The sequence below is a fragment of the Palaemon carinicauda genome, chromosome 7 (genome assembly GCF_036898095.1).
Source record: "Palaemon carinicauda isolate YSFRI2023 chromosome 7, ASM3689809v2, whole genome shotgun sequence".
In the NCBI taxonomy this organism is placed as follows: domain Eukaryota; kingdom Metazoa; phylum Arthropoda; class Malacostraca; order Decapoda; family Palaemonidae; genus Palaemon; species Palaemon carinicauda.
In genome coordinates, this window is record NC_090731.1 from 79,092,748 (window position 1) to 79,110,718 (window position 17,971).

A 17,971-nucleotide genomic window follows, 5' to 3' on the forward strand; every position below is an offset into this window, starting at 1 on the left:
CAAAGACTTGTGCGAATTGTCCAGGCCGATGTTGCAAGGTACATGCTTCTACAACAATAACTGTAGCCTTCTTATGTCCACTTCACGCAGGTAAAGATTTAGTGGCAACCACAAGAGTTAGATCTTCTGTTACTCACAAGGCCACAGCTATAAAAGACGATTATCATCATGATATTCCATTTTCCAATGATGGTGAAGATGAATTGCTTTCTTCTCAGCCTTCTTCAAGAGATTCAGTCCTGAAGTATAACCATCGAGAAACTAATGATAAGGTGTTCCGCGCTGGTTTTAAGCATTCTGTGACTGACAGACATCGAAGTCGTTCGAAGAAAAGCAGTAAGCGTATCTCAAATCCATACCAGGGCTTCAAACCACAACCAAAGGATTTGTCAGACAACTATTATCCAAATGACCCAAAAAGAAGTGATAACCTACTGGATGACACCCCACCCTTTGAGATAGATAATCTTACGGTAGACGATAACATAGAGTTTAATCAGATAAAAAACGATAGCTATGAAAAAGTCTATCATCAAGTAGAATGGATTCTTAGGTGCAAGTGCCCGATCACCTGCGAATACCAGTCAGGCCTTGGTCCTCAGAGGAAACGTTCGATCCTCACCTAACACCTTTGAGGCGGTTCGTCTGTTTCTTGAAAATTTGTAAAGAAAGATGCAACAGAATAGATTTCTTATTAGCAGTAAATGTGAAAAATTTGCATGTCCTTATATAATCCCAGTATACTTCTAAAATGGCAAAGCAATCATTTTTTATGATTTGTTTTGTGATTACAAGATTTTTTCATTCCTACATCCAAGACAAACAGAAAGATCCAATGAAATGTAACTATATATGAATACCAATACATATTTCAAAACGATAATATCGTTTTCAATTAAGTGTATGGTGGGTGGAAAGTTATTTTCTTAAGAACCCATATTCCTTTTTCAGTACGTGAATAGTTATGTAAAGTTGCAAATTATTAAAAGTTCCTCTAGGTATATTTCATAACACCAAAAGAATAGAAGATCCCATTGGAATTGATATACTACGTTCAAATCAAATATAATGTGGGTGCTGACTTGACTGGCCTAGTGCCAATTAATAAAAGATGACAAAGGTGTCAAAAAAATTTTCTCTATTAATTAGCGTTACACTTAAGTAAGTTGTTGACGGCTTGTTCTTGCCAGTATTTAATTTGGACTAACAAAACAATAAAATAAGGATCCACATCCAGATTAATCTTTGTCTGTTTTTGGCTTAAAAAAAAAACTAGATATTTGGATAAACAAAGTATTTTATGGTCATGTACAACAGTAAAGAACTTCCAAAGGCTTGAGTTCTTGGAAGAATTGAAATTTTCCAGGTCAACTTTACAATTTTTACCTTGTTCTAAGAAGTAAGAGAGAAGAAGTACAGATATCAATTTTTGTTTTAAGATTTAGATGGAAAGAAAAATGCAACTTTGACAATGTACAGTTATACACGACCCTGCCAGATGCAATAACCATTCGTAACTACTTAATATTCCTTATAGCATTCCTTTATCTCATAGCTGCATCCACCTTTCAGCTTTCTCATTTATGGACATTCGCACTTCCTTTCCTTTATTTTACTGCACAACCAATTTTTTTTTATTTTGACTTCACAGGAGACCTGATGGTTCCCAAACCCCCATTACTTGGAAATTCCATTTTAATACAAGGTTATTTTGTTAAACTGGAGACTAGCGTTACTAGAATGACTACCAAGAATACACGCACTGAAATTTGTACGCCCTACTGAAAATAGTCTACGAGTTGATGACAGTTCCTTTACAAAAATATTGTCTTGGGATCCAAGCAATATTAAGCTTTACCTCCAAGAATTATGATGTTTATATTATAAAGCTGGAACAATGGCAAGAATATAAAGACTTTATTCATGTTCTAACATCTTGCTGCCTATTGACTGATTGATTTGAGGTTTCTGGCATCCTGATACCTAAGGACATTGACACTATCATTTATTAAAAATAAAGAATAGAAAAATATTCAATTAAAACCATAAAAGCAAAGATGTCCCTTTGAAAGTTAAATAACTTTCAAAAGACCTGCTTCTGAAGTGAAGCTAAAAATACCGCTAGAACTGTAGGACACCATGTCTAAGAATCTTGGCAAGGATGAACCTGCCATCCTCACCTCGAGCTTCAAAAAGATACCTATTTCTTTCGCTACTATAAGGGGGCATTCGGTTAACAAATGCCTTTTTGTCAAAGGTACCAAACAGTCGTCGCGATATGACTGGTATTGGACAGTAAGCAGATATTCATGTGTCAACTGACTGTGATCAATACACACGACAAAGAGTAGTCTCCCAATTTCAGGGCATCATGTTATACTTCGAGTGGGATATAACATTCGTTATTTCTTGCATTTTATTTTCAATTAAACTATGCCAATGCTGTTGCTAATTATTAGAAATCAAATTCTTAATGATGGGTAAACAATCATCACAAAGAATGGGATACCTTCTTGGTTGCAACTCCGTTGCAGCATTCTTTGCCAGTACAGTGAACCCTCGCTACTTCGCAGTTCGACCATCGCGGATTCACCACTTCGCGGATTTTTTCCATAACCCATATATATACAGTATATATATATATATATATATATATATATATATATATATATATATATATATATATATATATATATATATATATATATATATATATATAATTGTATGCATGTATTTATGTATATATGTAGGTATGTATATGTGTATACATATATATATATATATATATATATATATATATATATATATATATATATATATATATATATATATATATATCTCTAAAGTAGGAAGGTGTGATGTAGTTCTAAGGGAAAAGTATGGGAAATATGTTTGGGTAATAAGCAAAGCTCTACCTCCAGTTTGTTTCTTCATTATGATCAGAGATAAATGTAAACAAAACATTGGTTGCCATTTTTTATCGTGCTTTTTAGCGTGTTTAGGAAATGCATGATATAAAATCACCCTTAATATTTGTGCCTGTTTTAGTTTAGGGTACTGTAGTACATGCATTAAGTGTTCTGTACATTAAAGGGTAGTTTGTTAACAGTACTACGTACAAGGGAAGGTTTTAAAAGTCTGAATATACATGTTGAATAAATAGGTAAATATGGTGTCACTACTTCGCGGATTTTCACCTATCGCGGCCGCGACTGGAACCTATCTACCGCGATAAACGAGGGTTCACTGTAAATCTGCCTTCTCATTTCCAGATATATCTAAATGTGCTGGAACCCAACAAAATCGAACTGTTAATCCTTTCAGTCCAAAATTAAAAAGCCATTCTAAAATCTTCAAAACTACAGGGTTACTGGAATTAAAAACTCCTTCATCACTAAAAATGGTAAAATTACCTTCCTTCGCCAACGCTATTTTCTCAATAGTGGTCAGTATACCATACAATGAAAAGCACCACTATATACTCCAAATCCAATGCCAGCATCAGATTTGGAGCCATCTGTATATATAAAAGTCGATTCCTTATCTTCTGAAACCTGGCTTCTATGTCAGTCGTACTTTTTTTAACTCCAATAAAATATTTACGAAAAGATACCTCTGCTAATTTCCATGGAGGCGTTGAGGATCCCTTAAATGGAAGCACCATACTTCTAATTATATCAAGACTGTGTATCAATTGTTTCACCAGAAAAGCATAAAGTTGTGGGGATTTTAGGTGTAACTCAAAATATATTGAGTTCTATACAAGGCTAGAGTCTAATAAGCTAAAGAATTAGGAAGTCTTTGCAACCTAAACCAATACTGAATAATAGAAGACTTCCGGTAAAGGTCTAACGGCAATTCTCCAGCATCAACAAGGAGGCTTAGAATAGGCGAAGTTCTGAATGTTCCTGTTGCCAATCTAATACCTGTATGGCGTATAGAATCTAAAATCTTTATTCGGCTTGGGATGGCTGAGGAATATATTTCACATCTATAACTAATTTTTGAAAAAATTAAGGCCTTGTATATCTTTAAGTAGTTTTGTAGTCTACCCCCCTTGATATATGGGACAAATCTTTTAAAAGCTTCAAAGCAGAAAGACATTTTACTTTTATTGATTGTAATTGAGGAACCCATTTCAATCTACGATCAAATATTAAGCCTAAAAACCTAGCTTCACTTACACATGAGATCCGTTGACCTTTGACGTACATACCCAGGTCTGGATATAATCCCCTAATACGAATAAAATGGAAAACAATAGTTTTGCTTGTTAAAAACTTAAATCTATTCATATCACCCCACTGAATAAATTTGTTAATTGCGAGTTGTAGTTTTCTCTCATCCATTGTCATATTAGCTCCAGCAAATGATATGAAGAGATCATCTACAAATAGGGTTGAGAATATCTTGGGGAATGACAGAGTATATCCCATTAATAGCTAGTGCAAATAGGGCTACAATTAGCACACTACCTTGGGGAGCCCTTTCTTCCTAACAATTCTTCTCTGATAGAATTTCCCACACTCACTTGAAAAAAACTATGTAAAATAAATGATTGAGTGAACAATAGTTGCTCTCCTCGTAATCACAAATTATGAATGGTTTTAAGTATACCATATCTCCATGCAGTATCATATGCCTTTTCAATGTCAAAAAAGACTGTTACATGGCTCTGTTTGGAAGGAGAGTCTTCACAAATAGAGTGCTCAAGTCGTATCACCATATTTTTCTAAATCTACACTGGATAGGTGATAAAATACCCTCCTTTTCCAGGTACCACACCACATTGACCATCTTCTCTCTGATCTTACATAAGCAAGATGTCAATGCAATTGGTTGATAGTTTGCCACTAAAAAATTATCCTTGCCGGGTTTTAAAAAGGCTATAATAATGGCTAATTCCCAAACACTTGGATTACTATGATCATGCCATACTCTGTTAATAATGCTTGAAATAAAAAAAAAAAAAATCTTGGTATTACCAGATACATGTCTAATCATTGCATATGGAATTCATTACAAGTAGCAAGTAAGAAATAAAATTCTCTATCAGCAAAAGAAGAATTGTATAACTTACGTTATTGTTGCAAAATTTTAAATTTTCTTTTCTTCGATGCTCCTATACTGGTAACCAGGAGCTGCCTCACATTTGCACGATACATTTGAGAAATGATCAGCCGGGGCATTGCTAACCTTAGTTGCTTTATCACATACTGATCATTCACCTTCATCACTGGTGGTGGGTTGGGGGTGCATTTGCTTGCCATCTTTTTTTACTTTCCTCCACACAGAATATGGTGTTCTACTGTTAATGGAGGAAAAAAAAAACACTCGAGACTGGCGCCTAGCTTCTTTCACGGCACGACGGAACTGTGCATTACTAATTAAATTCTCAGTACGGCATCTGTCCAATCGAGTTAAAGACCTTGAGGCTCTGTGTAGGACAGTTAGTTCTGAGGACCACCAGGAGACTGGTCGTTGTTAGAATAACCCTGTTGTTTTGGAAAGTGAATTGACTCCTGCTGTATGAAAAGTTCCATTCAGTAAGTATATCGCATCATCATTACTTTCAAACTGTACTGCGTTCCCTTCAATTTTGCTTAGCGCATGAAATCTACCCCAGTCCACCTTGTCAAGATTCCATCGTGGCAATATATGTAAAAGTGGACCATTGTTGGTGTTTATAATGAGTGATGCATGATCACTAATATGCCAACCATCTAACGTTCTCTCATCTAAATCGAGAAGGCAGTTAGAGCCAGCAATTGACAGGTGAATGCATGACAGGGTACCTGTCTAAATATGAAAGGGTGTGGGATCTCCTTTATTAAGGAGCCCGACATCTTCAATCTCCCCAACTGATGAAACATTGTTACCCGTTGCGTTTGCCAAAACATCGCCCCCTAAAGGATGTCTACTATTAAAATCTCCAAGTAATAGAAAAGGTTGATGTTATCATTTGGAGGCAAGTATAGAGAGCAGACTGTATTTTCTTCCCATATCTATTTATACAACCACTACCTGCAGAGGAGTATAGATAGACAAAAATATTTGGGGAACATTTTGACGAACATATATAAGACTTCAACCATGGCTCTCAGCTCGTTGATCATATGGTGTCCTAGAGCTAATATACTCTCGAGGACAAGGAGTATTAGCATCGAGCTTGTTCTATTGTAGACATACAATTACAGGGGAGTGCTCTTGAATGAGGAGTTAAGTTCTTCATATTGGGCCATTAAACAATTACAATTCCATTACAGAATGGAGGAAAATACTATGGTTTATTTGTTGGAAGACACCTTGGATGAAGTCTTCCCACTGGCAATTTTTGATCCAAAACTAGCATCTGGTAGTTTCTCTAGAAAAGGTCTTGGTATATTGGGTTTTGTATTTGTCTTTTTCTTTGTATCCATTTGATTTATGTGTTGAAGGGGATGGTGGACCTCAACTTGAATTTCTGATTTACTCAAGTTTTCTTCCAGTTGATCAGAAACCTTAGCAGAAAAGACATCAAATTTATTTGAATTCATAACTTTAATGTTTCTTATGGAAGGGGGCAAGAGAGATGGAGGGGTCTCTCTTTTTTTTTATTAAAAGATCGAGAGCAACCAGGTTTTTGCACCTTCCCCACTACAGATGCACTGGGTAAATTAGTTTTAAGTGGAACCTCCATTAAATCTGGCAAGAACACAGTCTGAGAGAGGTTTGTACTATTGTTTAGAATGAGAGTGGGTTTTTAATATCTTTCTGTTCTTTAAGTATCTGTTTTGATTTTTCTCCCTCTTCCGGATATAATTTTGTAATTGGACTCTCATTTTCTTTAACTATTTCCATATCTTTCTTTATTTTGCAAGTGAAGATACTATTTTTGTCAGTGTGTTTTGCCAAGTTTTCTTCAAAACCAATGAAAAGTGTTACCTTGGCCTTATCTGCTTTTAAAGAGCTGTTTTACGAGCCTCTTTAAAAGTAACGCTTTCCATGGTCCTAATGGCCTGAATTTTTTCTTCAAAAATAAAATTAACAGCTTTTAGATGTAGCTGGGTGTGCTTCCCAAGAGTGAATACAATTTAAATTTTCTGTCCATTGTCCATGACTATTTTTTTCCACAGTTAGCACAAGCAGCTGGCTTATTATTTAGTTTTTCCTTGCACTTTTGGTTTAAATGGCCATACATTTGGCAATGATGACATCGCAATGGTGAAGGGATGTATGTTTTTACCTTTAAAAATAGCCAACCAGTTATAATAGAATTGGGTAACCTACATTGACCAAAGGATAAAACTAAAGAAGCTAGAGGAACACATTGTTCTCCGACTCCTTCTCATTCTAACTAATTTTACTACACCTTGACTTTTCATTTTATGTTGAATTTCTTTTTCCGATATCTCTAGTAACTCTAGGGCATATATCACACCCCTATTGTTTAAAAATCCATTTGACATTATGACCATCCAAGTTGAAAGTTTTTCAATCTTTCACTTTGTATGGGGAATAGTGTGTCTATCAAGAGACTTCCATTTCCCTGGGGAATAATTTTTGACGGCCCTCCATATACTTTTACTATTTACCTATTGGCTTTAAAACCATTCACATTTTCTTGTCTTCGATTTTAAAATTCTAAGATGAAATATTTTCCATAACTCACTATTTCATACTGACCAAGTAATATTTCTGCTTTTCAGTATTTTCCTGTCTTGCAGATATCTCTTATTCTCTCTCTTCTTCTCTACATGGTGTGAGTAGGGTTCTAATGTCACAATGTTAGAACCCGAGCTGGAATTGTCAATACCGAGGTCCATGTTCGTATTTTCGAGGTCGTCGCCCGAGGGGTTGGTTTCCAAAGTAGGAGCAAGCCGATTATCCACTTATCAGAGGATGTCAGTCCTCCTATGCTATGTGGCTCAACATGACAAGAGTTTTCAGAGGGGACCAGTCCTCTATAAGAGAGGGGCTCCCTCTCTTTAGGTGGGTGTACACAGGTAAATGGGGGTAGTTATCCCTCCCATCGTTGACTCCAATGCCTGGCATCCCTTATTACCCACAAATATGGGACGACTTTAACAGACTAAGTCTGCACCCAACGGGGTCTGCCAAAGGGTGATGGCATCTAAATTCGAAGCACATACAAAACCAGGGCAATGTTCTAATAATGGTCGTCAACAAATTTCAGACAGAAAAGGAAGAGAAAAACTGAAATAAAGGAGAAGGCTTATAGAGGTCCAGTCTGGTCTCTCAGAGCTAGCCTTAGTGGTATAGTTGAATTTGCCAGGGTGGATAATCACCCCACCACCATTTTCCAGCTCATCATTGAGACTCTCAAGCTCCTCCAATGCAGCAAAGTGCTGGACCATCGGAGGGGTCTTGCTGCCTTATAATTTTTACATTAATATGATCTACTACCCTTGACTGCAATTTAGTGTTAAATAGTCTCCCAAGGCCCAGCACTACGAAATCTAAGATTCACATCCTAAGAATGTCTGCAAAATAAACATATTTTCAAAAACCTTTTTGTGTATTACCTTTTCAAGTTATTGTAAGGTATTTAACAAAAACGGATTTAATTATCCACCTTTTAATAATCTGATGCCGTCGTGATGCATATATCCCATAGTGAAGTAGCGTCTAGGGTGCACTCTAAGCATTACTTAAGGTCTCTGCAGTGTTATTATTATTATTATTATTATTATTATTATTATTATTATTATTATTATTGTTATTATTATTATTATTATTATCATTATTATTATTATTATTATTATTATTATTATTATTATTATTATTACTTGCTAAGCTAAACCCCTACTTAGAAAGGCAGGATGCTATAAGCCATAGGGCTCCAACTGGGAAAATACCCCTGAGAGAAGAGGAAATGAGGAAAAACTATAAGAGAAGTTAAGAACAATAATTTTAAAATAAATCTTTCACAGATAAACTATAAAAGATTGAATATAACAAGAGGAAGAACAAGAAGATAGAATAGTGTGCCCGAGTGTAACTTCAAGCAAGAGATCTCTAACCCAAGACAGTGGAAGACCATGGTACAGAGGCTATGGCACTACCCAAGACTAGAAAACAATGGTTTGATTTTGGAGTGTCCTTCTCCTAGAAGAGGTGCCTTCCAAAGCTAAAGAGTATCTTCTACCCTTACCAAGAGGAGAGTAGTCACTACAGTGCAGTAGTTAACCTCTAGAGAGAAAAATAATTATTTGGCAATTTCACTGTTGTCAAGTGTATGAGGAATAAGAAGAATATGTAAAGAATAGGCCAGACTATTCTGTGCAACGTAACCAGAGCGGGGGATCCAATGTAGTACTGTCAGGCTATTCAAAGAACCCAATTACTCTGCAGCAATAATATCTCAACGGGTGGCTGGTGCCTTGGCTAACCTACTACCCCTTTTCTACTGGGCACGAGTAAAGATTGCTGGTGTTGCTGAGGACTTCAAATTAAATATAATATCAACTTTAAACATCTGCAAAATAAGATAACATTGAAACTGACAATAACAGCTAATTAATATATAAGAATATCTGGATTTGATCTGGAATTTCTCCCAATGACGGTTTATTCCTAAAATTTATGAGAAATTAATTAATGTTACTTATTACGTTATATTTTTTATTCTCAGATAAAACTTATTCAAATCATATCCATCGGCTGTATAATATGAAAATATATTTTGAATAATTAACTTCTAAAGTGTTCAAAAATATCGTTGAAACAGAAAGAGAAATAAATAATAGGTGCGCGTTTAATAAATATTAGCCTCTATTAAATAAAATTTTCTTTTAAGACATACAATGCCGTTTTCTTTTATTAAAATGGAGTAGACTAACGGGAATGAGTCGGCTGGCCACATTCAACGCAAAATATCCCATATCTAATAGATACCGGATGATATCTGCGCATTTTTTTTTCTATAAAACATTTTTAGTCCACCCAACCTATTAAAGAGACGAATACAGAGCTGATAGCCGACAAAAAGAGGGAATATGAATGCTGGGTTTGGTGGACCGCGAAAGATTCAGTGCAGTTAAAGACACTTCTTATACGTAAAGATTACAATCAGTTGGTGCTTCTGTGAAGAAAGGTTTTAGGCAATATGGGAAGAAATACGGCCTAGACGGGAATATTTTCTCTTAAAAGTTATACTGAAATTTAAAACTTGCAGACGCTATAATTTGGCGGTTTGAAAGCTAAATGTTAAACTGTGAAAGAACATGATAAACATTTGCTAATTTATCAAAATGGCTGGGGCAAGAAATAATTGCTTCATCTGGTCATACTAATTAACACGTGGACTAATGATTTAACAAATTAAAACAAGTTTAATCAACGGTGACTAAGACGAGGATCCGTTATTTTGACATGAGATCTTTACCAGATAAATCATGAACTTTCTTTTAATGGTTTAACTAAGAGAATTTGGAATGTTAACCCATCACAGATCATCAAATGCTTGGTGCTAGATTAAGGAAGAATGGTTTAATCTTAACCTATCATTATAAGCCTACAAGTAGAAAAACATCCATGGACACAACGCTTGTTTGTCCGAAGATTATAACAACGATTTAATCCAAAATAAATAATTCTGGCTGTTGGTCCTATCACCTTGGATTCTTAGATATGAAATACAGCATAACTATCATTATTATTACAAGCTAAGCTACCATGCTAGTTGGAAAAGCAGGATGATATAAGCCCAAACAAGGAAAATTAGCCTAGCGAGGAAAGGAAACGGAATGAATAAACTACAAGAGAAGCAATGAACAATTAAAACAAAATGTTTTAAGAACAGTCACAACATTAAATCAGATCTTTCATATATAAACTATAAAAACTTCAAACGACGAAGAGTAAGAGAAATTAGGTAGTTCACCCGAGTGTACCCTCAAGCTAGAAAACTCTAACCCAAGACAGTGGAAGACCATGGTACAGACGTTATGGCACTACCCAAACCTAGAGAACAATATTTTAATTTTGGAGTGTCCTTCTCCATAGTTAAAGAGCCTCTACTAACCTTACCAAGATGAAAGTAGCCACTGAACAATTACATTGCAGTAATTAACCCTTTGAGAGTTGTTTGGTAACTCAGTGTTGTCAGGTGTATGAGGAAAGGACACAGGAGAATGGGGAAAGAATAGGCCAGACTATTCGGTGTATGTGTTGGCAATTGAAAAATACGCCGTAAACAAAGAGAGAGATCCAAAGTAGTACTGTCTGGCCAGTCAAAAGACTCAAGAACTCTCTAGCGGTGGTATCTCAATGGGTGGCTGGTGCCCTGGCCAACCTCTTACTTAGAATAAAAGAAAAACTAGAACACCTCATATACTTTCACTATTACTGCATTCACCATCACTGCATGTCTTGCTCCTATTTACTATCACTTTTCTCGTTATATATTTGCTATTTTCTTATAAAGCCTATTCAAATTAAGGGTAAATATATGATACTTTAATTTATAGACGAATACGTGAACCATGTATTATTTTATTCATTATCTTGTTTTTTATCCATTTCTCGCCATGAATATTGAGGCAAATCACCCGTCCATTAGTGTTCCTGCACCAGCCTCAACCCATATAATAATTATCATTATTATTATTATTATTATTATTATTATTATTATTATTATTATTATTATTATTATTATTATTATTATTATTATTATTATTATTATTACAAGCTAGGCTACAACCCTAGTTGGAAAAGCAAGATGCTTAAAGCCCAAGGGCTCCAGCAGGGGTAAGATAGCCTAGTGAGGAAAGGAAACTAGGAAATAAATAAACTACAAAAGAAGAACAAACAGTAGATCTTTCCCATATAAACCATAAAAACTTAAAAAAAAAACAAGGGGAAGAGAAATATGATAAAACAGCATGTCCAAGTGTACCCCAAGAAAGAGAACTTTAATCCAAGACAGTGGAAGGCTATGATGCAGAGGCTATGGCCCTACCCAAGACTAGAGAATAGTGGACTGATTTTGGAGTGTCCTCCTCCTCCTAGACGAGCTGCTTACAATAGCTAGGGTTTCTTCTACCCTTACCAAGAGGAAAGTAGCCACTGAAGAATTAAATTATAGCCGTTAACCCCTTGAGCGAAGAAGAATTTTTTGGTAATCTCAGTGTTGTCAAGTGTATGAGGACAGAGGCAAATGTGGTAAGAATTGAGCAGTAACCAGAGAGCGGAATCGATTGTAGTATGACTGGCAAATAAAAGGATCCAAGAACTCTCTAGGAATAGTATGTCAACGAATGGCTGTGGGTCATCATTTCAGCATTATTTTCTACTTTCAGATGAGCAACAATAGCTACAGACTGAACTGATTCTTTAAACTTAATTAATGACGGAAATAGATGAGATTACACTATATTTCAAAATAGATTGAATTACCTCATGGGAGGCTTAATCTTGTGGCGGTAGTTATGCCGAAACTGAAGCCGAACGGGGGAAAATGGCTCTTGTAAAACAACGTCCGGGAACGTATGCATAAATATTTCGAGGTTTTTAATCGGTACAAAAACCAAGCTAATAATTATGTCATACAAAAATCAGGAAGCTGTACTAGGTGAATGCATAAAACGCGTGCACAGTGACCAGCAATCAAGTTCTCAAAAATATACAATGGACTTGGAAAATAATACTGCGTTCACATTTTAGTCGATCGATACACAATGTTTCGCTAAATGTTTAAGTAAAATTTTAACCAAAGTTATGTAATATATCTTCATGATTATATCAAAATAGTATCGTTAGTCACTAATTCATTACAGATGCTCTTAAAATTGGAATAGATTTTGAACGAACTCTTCTAAGTAATAAATATGATTTGGTATCCCTTAAATAGAGGTTTCTTTCAATAAAAAATTGTCTGTTTCGTTTTCATTTAAGAAAGCAGAGTAAACTGACGAAAATAGGACTCAGTTAGTTATATTCATGGAGCGGAGCAATTTTGGACAACGAAATACATTTTTATTATGTAATCTACATGTCTAGATCTTCTAAATGCTGAGTGGTTATTATGTAAAGAGGTTTTTAAAACTTATTGTGGTACCAGAGCCTAAGCATCACCATTTCAGCCCTCAGTTTTTGCATCAACCCTGGGCCCCTACCGCACCTCCTTCCGAAATCATTATTATTATTATTATTATTATTATTATTATTATTATTATTTTTATTATTATTATTATTATTATTATTATTATTATTATCACTTACTAAGCTACAAACCTAGCTGGAAAAGCAGTATGCTATAGGTCCAGGGGCTCCAACAGAGAAAATAGCCCAGTGAGGGAAGGAAACAAGGAAAAAGAAAATATTTTAAGAACAGTAAAAACGTGAAAATAAATATTTCCTATGTAAACTATAAAAACTTTAACAAAACAAGAGGAAGAGAAATAAGATAGAATAGTGTGCCCTAGTGTACTCTCAAACAAGAGACCTCTGACCCAAGACATTGGAAGACCATGGTGCAGAAGCTAGGGCCCTACCTAAGACTAGAGAACATTGGTTTGATTTTGGTGTGTCCTTTTCCTAGAAGAGCTGCTTTCCATAACTAAAGAGTCTCTTCTACCATTACCAAGAGGAAAGTAGCCACTGAACAATTACATTGCAGTAGTTAACCCCTTGAGTGAAGATTTGTTTAGTAATCTCAGTGTTGTAAGGTGTATGAGGACAGACGAGAATATGTATGTGTAGGCAAAGGGACAATGAACCGTATCCAGAGAGATAGATCCAATGTAGTATTGTCTGGCCAATTAAAGGACCCCATAACTCTCTAGCATAGCAAGTAAAAAGTTAATGTTAGTGGAGTCCTTTAAGTCTTTCAAGTTACCTCCCTTGACACTTTCACGCCACAGGAGACTTTATGTCCACTCTGACGCCCATCCGATCCCACTCTCTATCGATGCTGACGCAGCCAACCTGGTACCTAGTGTACCTAGCGACAAATTACCTAATCTCCTCTCAATTTTCTTGGGTCCTGAGATGTTGAATATGGAGATTACAGCTACGTCTGCCATGGTGACCTGTTCCTGGCTGGAAAACTGGCCAGGGCTAGTATCACGCTTCATTTACGAGTTGAATATTTTATATAGAAAACTACTAAGTGACCGCTAATACATAGTCATAACTAGTAAATATTTATCGCCGCCTATAAGACAAAAAGATATGGTAATTATATAAGAAAAGAAATAAAAGCATTCCTTGTAGTAATTAAGATAAGCGATAGGACTGTGTACAAAACTAAAATTACTTTGATTAAGATGAAATATGGTAACCTTTTCCAAGAAGAAAGTAGTTATTATGTGTAGCTTGATATATATATATATATATATATATATATATATATATATATATATATATATACATATATATATATATATATATATATATATATATATATATATATATATATATATATATATATATATATATATATATACGCACTCAGTATCTCATCATCATCATCATTCTAGGCTAGTGGTTCCCAGCCTTTTTTTCCGGTGACCCTAATCATGCACCTCAAGCCATGACCGAGACCCCAGTAGATTAATTGTATATGTATTATTATATATTAGTAGTTGTTGGCTGTAAAAGTGAGGGACAGTAAATATCCTTTTATAAGAGAGGTACTATAAGGTTGGAAAAGACATAATTAACATCATTAAATTTTATTATAGCATTATAAATTTTAAGGCTTAATATTAATAATAAAAAACCCACTTCTGGAATAATATTTTGTCACATTCCATAAAAACAAACTAAAAGTATATATGTTTTCTGTTAAATGGTAAACTGATTTTCATGGGAGCCTTGGGCCTGGATCATGCTGCTAACTTTCTCTATTCGTGGTTCAGTCTTAGAAAGTGCTACCCTCAAATCATGTTCAGGTTGCAGCCGATTTCTGTTTTTTGTTTTTATGGTAGTCAGAGCTGCAAACCCTGATTCACACAAATAGGTTGTAGCGAAAGAAGAGGAGGGGGACCAGGAAAGAGAAGGAGGGTTGAGAGAATAGGAAAGAGGGGGGACGGAGACAAGAAAAGATGGCAAGTAGGAATAAAGAAAGAGTGTAGGTAGCAAAGAAAGTGGAGGGGCAAGGAACAAGGAGGAGGAGGTGTAGAGAGGAGGGGAGGGGTCAAGGAAGGAGTTACAAGGGGAAGAGGTGTAATATATTTGCAAATCGCAGTAATTAAAACGAAGCAGAAAACGAAAAAATCAATGATATACAGCACTCCAAATCTCGCCGAAACAACAACCTCAAAAGCCAACCATATACAATACTCCAAATCTCTAAACAACTGCCAAAACAACAACCCCGAAAACCAACGGCATAAAATCCTCCAAATCTCTAAACAACTGCCAAAACAACAACCTCAAAAAACCACCGACATAAAATCCTCCAAATCTCTAAACAACCGCCAAAACAGCAACCCCGAAAACCAACGGCATAAAATCCTCCAAATCTCTGAACAACCGCCAAAACAACAACACCGAAAACCAACGGCATAAAATCCTCCAAATCTCTAAACAACTGCCGAAACAACAACCCCGAAAACCAAACGCATAAAATCCTCCAAATCTCTAAACAACTGCCAAAACAACAACCTCAAAAAAACAGCGACATAAAATCCTCCAAATCTCTAAACAACCGCCAAAACAACAACCCCGAAAACCAACGGCATAAAATCCTCCAAATCTCTAAAAAACCACCAAAACAACAACCCCGAAAACCAACGGCATAAAATCCTCCAAATCTCTAAAAAACCACCAAAACAACAAACCCGAGATCCAACGGCCTAAAATCCTCCAAATCTCTAAACAACCGCCAAAACAACAACCACGAAAACCAACGGCATAAAATCCTCCAAATCTCTAAACAACTGCCAAAACAACAACCTCAAAAAACCAGCGGCATAAAATCCTCCAAATCTCTAAACAACCGCCAAAACAACACCGAAATCCAACGGCATAAAATCCTCCAAATCTCTAAACAACCGCCAAAACAACAACCCCAAAAACCCACGGCATAAAATCCTCTAAATCTCTAAACAACCGCCAAAACAACAACCCCGTGATCCAACAGCATAAAATCCTCCAAATCTCTAAACAACTGCCAAAACAACAACCCCGAAAACCAACGGCATAAAATCCTCCAAATCTCTAAACAACTGCCAAAACAACAACCTCAAAAAACCAATGACATAAAATCCTCCATATCTCTAAACAACCGCCAAAACAACACCGAAATTCAACGGCATAAAATCCTCCAAATCTCTAAACAACCGCCAAAAGAACAACCCCAAGATCCAACGGCATAAAATCCTCCAAATCTCTAAACAACTGCCAAAATAACAACCTCAAAAAACCAGCGACATAAAATCCTTCAAATCTCTAAACAACCGCCAAAACAACACCGAAATCTAACGGCATAAAATCCTCCAAATCTCTAAACAACCGCCAAAACAACAACCACGAAAAACAACGGCATAAAATCTTCCAAATCTCTAAACAACTGACAAAACAACAACCTCAAAAAACCAGTGACATAAAATCCTCCAAATCTCTAAACAACCGCCAAAACAACACCGAAATCCAACGGCATAAAATCTTCCAAATCTCTAAACAACTACCAAAACAACAACATCAAAAAAACAGCGACATGAAATCCTCCAAATCTCTAAACAACCGCCAAAACAACACCGAAATCCAACGGCATAAAATCCTCCAAATCTCTAAACAACCACCAAAACAACAACCCCGAGATCCAACGGCATAAAATCCTCCAAATCTCTAAACAACTGCCAAAACAACAACCTCAAAAAACCAACGACATAAAATCCTCCAAATCTCTAAACAACCGCCAAAACAACAACCACGAAAACCAACGGCATACAATCCTCCAAATCTCTAAACAACCGCCAAAACAACAACCACAAAAACCAACGGCATAAAATCCTCCAAATCTCTAAACAACTGCCAAAACAACAACCTCAAAAAACCAGCGACATAAAATCCTCCAAATCTCTAAACAACCGCCAAAAAAACACCGAAATCCAACGGCATAAAATCCTCCAAATCTCTAAACAACCGCCAAAACAACAGCCACGAAAACCAACGGCATAAAATCCTCCAAATCTCTAAACAACTGCCAAAACAACAACCTCAAAAAACCAGCGACATAAAATCCTCCAAATCTCTAAACAACCGCCAAAAAAAACCCGAAATCTAACGGCATAAAATCCTCCAAATCTCTAAACAACCGCCAAAACAACAATCATGAAAACCAACGGCATAAAATCCTCCAAATCTCTAAACAACTGCCAAAACAACAACCTCAAAAAACCAGCGACATAAAATCCTCCAAATCTCTAAACAACCGCCAAAACAACACCGAAAACCAACGGCATAAAATCCTCCAAATCTCTAAACAACCGCCAAAACAACAACCCCGAGATCCAACGGCATAAAATCCTCAAAATCTCCAAACAACTGCCAAAACAACAACCTCAAAAAACTAGCAACATAAAATCCTCCAAATTTCTAAACAACCGCCAAAACAAAAACCACGAAAACCAACGGCATACAATCCTCCAAATCTCTAAACAACCACCAAAACAACAACCACGAAAACCAACGGCATAAAATCCTCCAAATCTCTAAACAACCGCCAAAACAACAACCTAAAAAAACCAGCGACATAAAATCCTCCAAATCTCTAAACAACCGCCAAAAAAACACTGAAATTCAACGGCATAAAATCCTCCAAGTCTCTAAACAACTGCCAAAACAACAACCTCCAAAACCAATGACATAAAATCCTTCAAATATCTAAACAACTGCCAAAACAACAACCTCCAAAACCAATGACATAAAATCCTTCAAATCTCTAAACAACTGCCAAAACAACAACCTCCAAGACCAATGACATAAAATCCTTCAAATCTCCAAACAACTGCCAAAACAA

The 17,971-nt window shown here is 36.0% G+C and overlaps 1 protein-coding gene across 1 annotated transcript in view; it reads left to right on the forward strand.

Moving 5' to 3' along the window:
- The window catches only part of LOC137644393 (CCN family member 1-like), a 45,167-nt gene extending 44,541 nt beyond the window's left edge, over nucleotides 1-626 (forward strand). Inside the window, exon 6 of the mRNA XM_068377375.1 lies at nucleotides 1-626. This exon is cut by the window's left edge and continues 88 nt beyond it. Within this exon, the coding sequence (XP_068233476.1) occupies nucleotides 1-626 (626 nt within the window).
- Nucleotides 627-17,971: the final 17,345 nt, after the last annotated feature.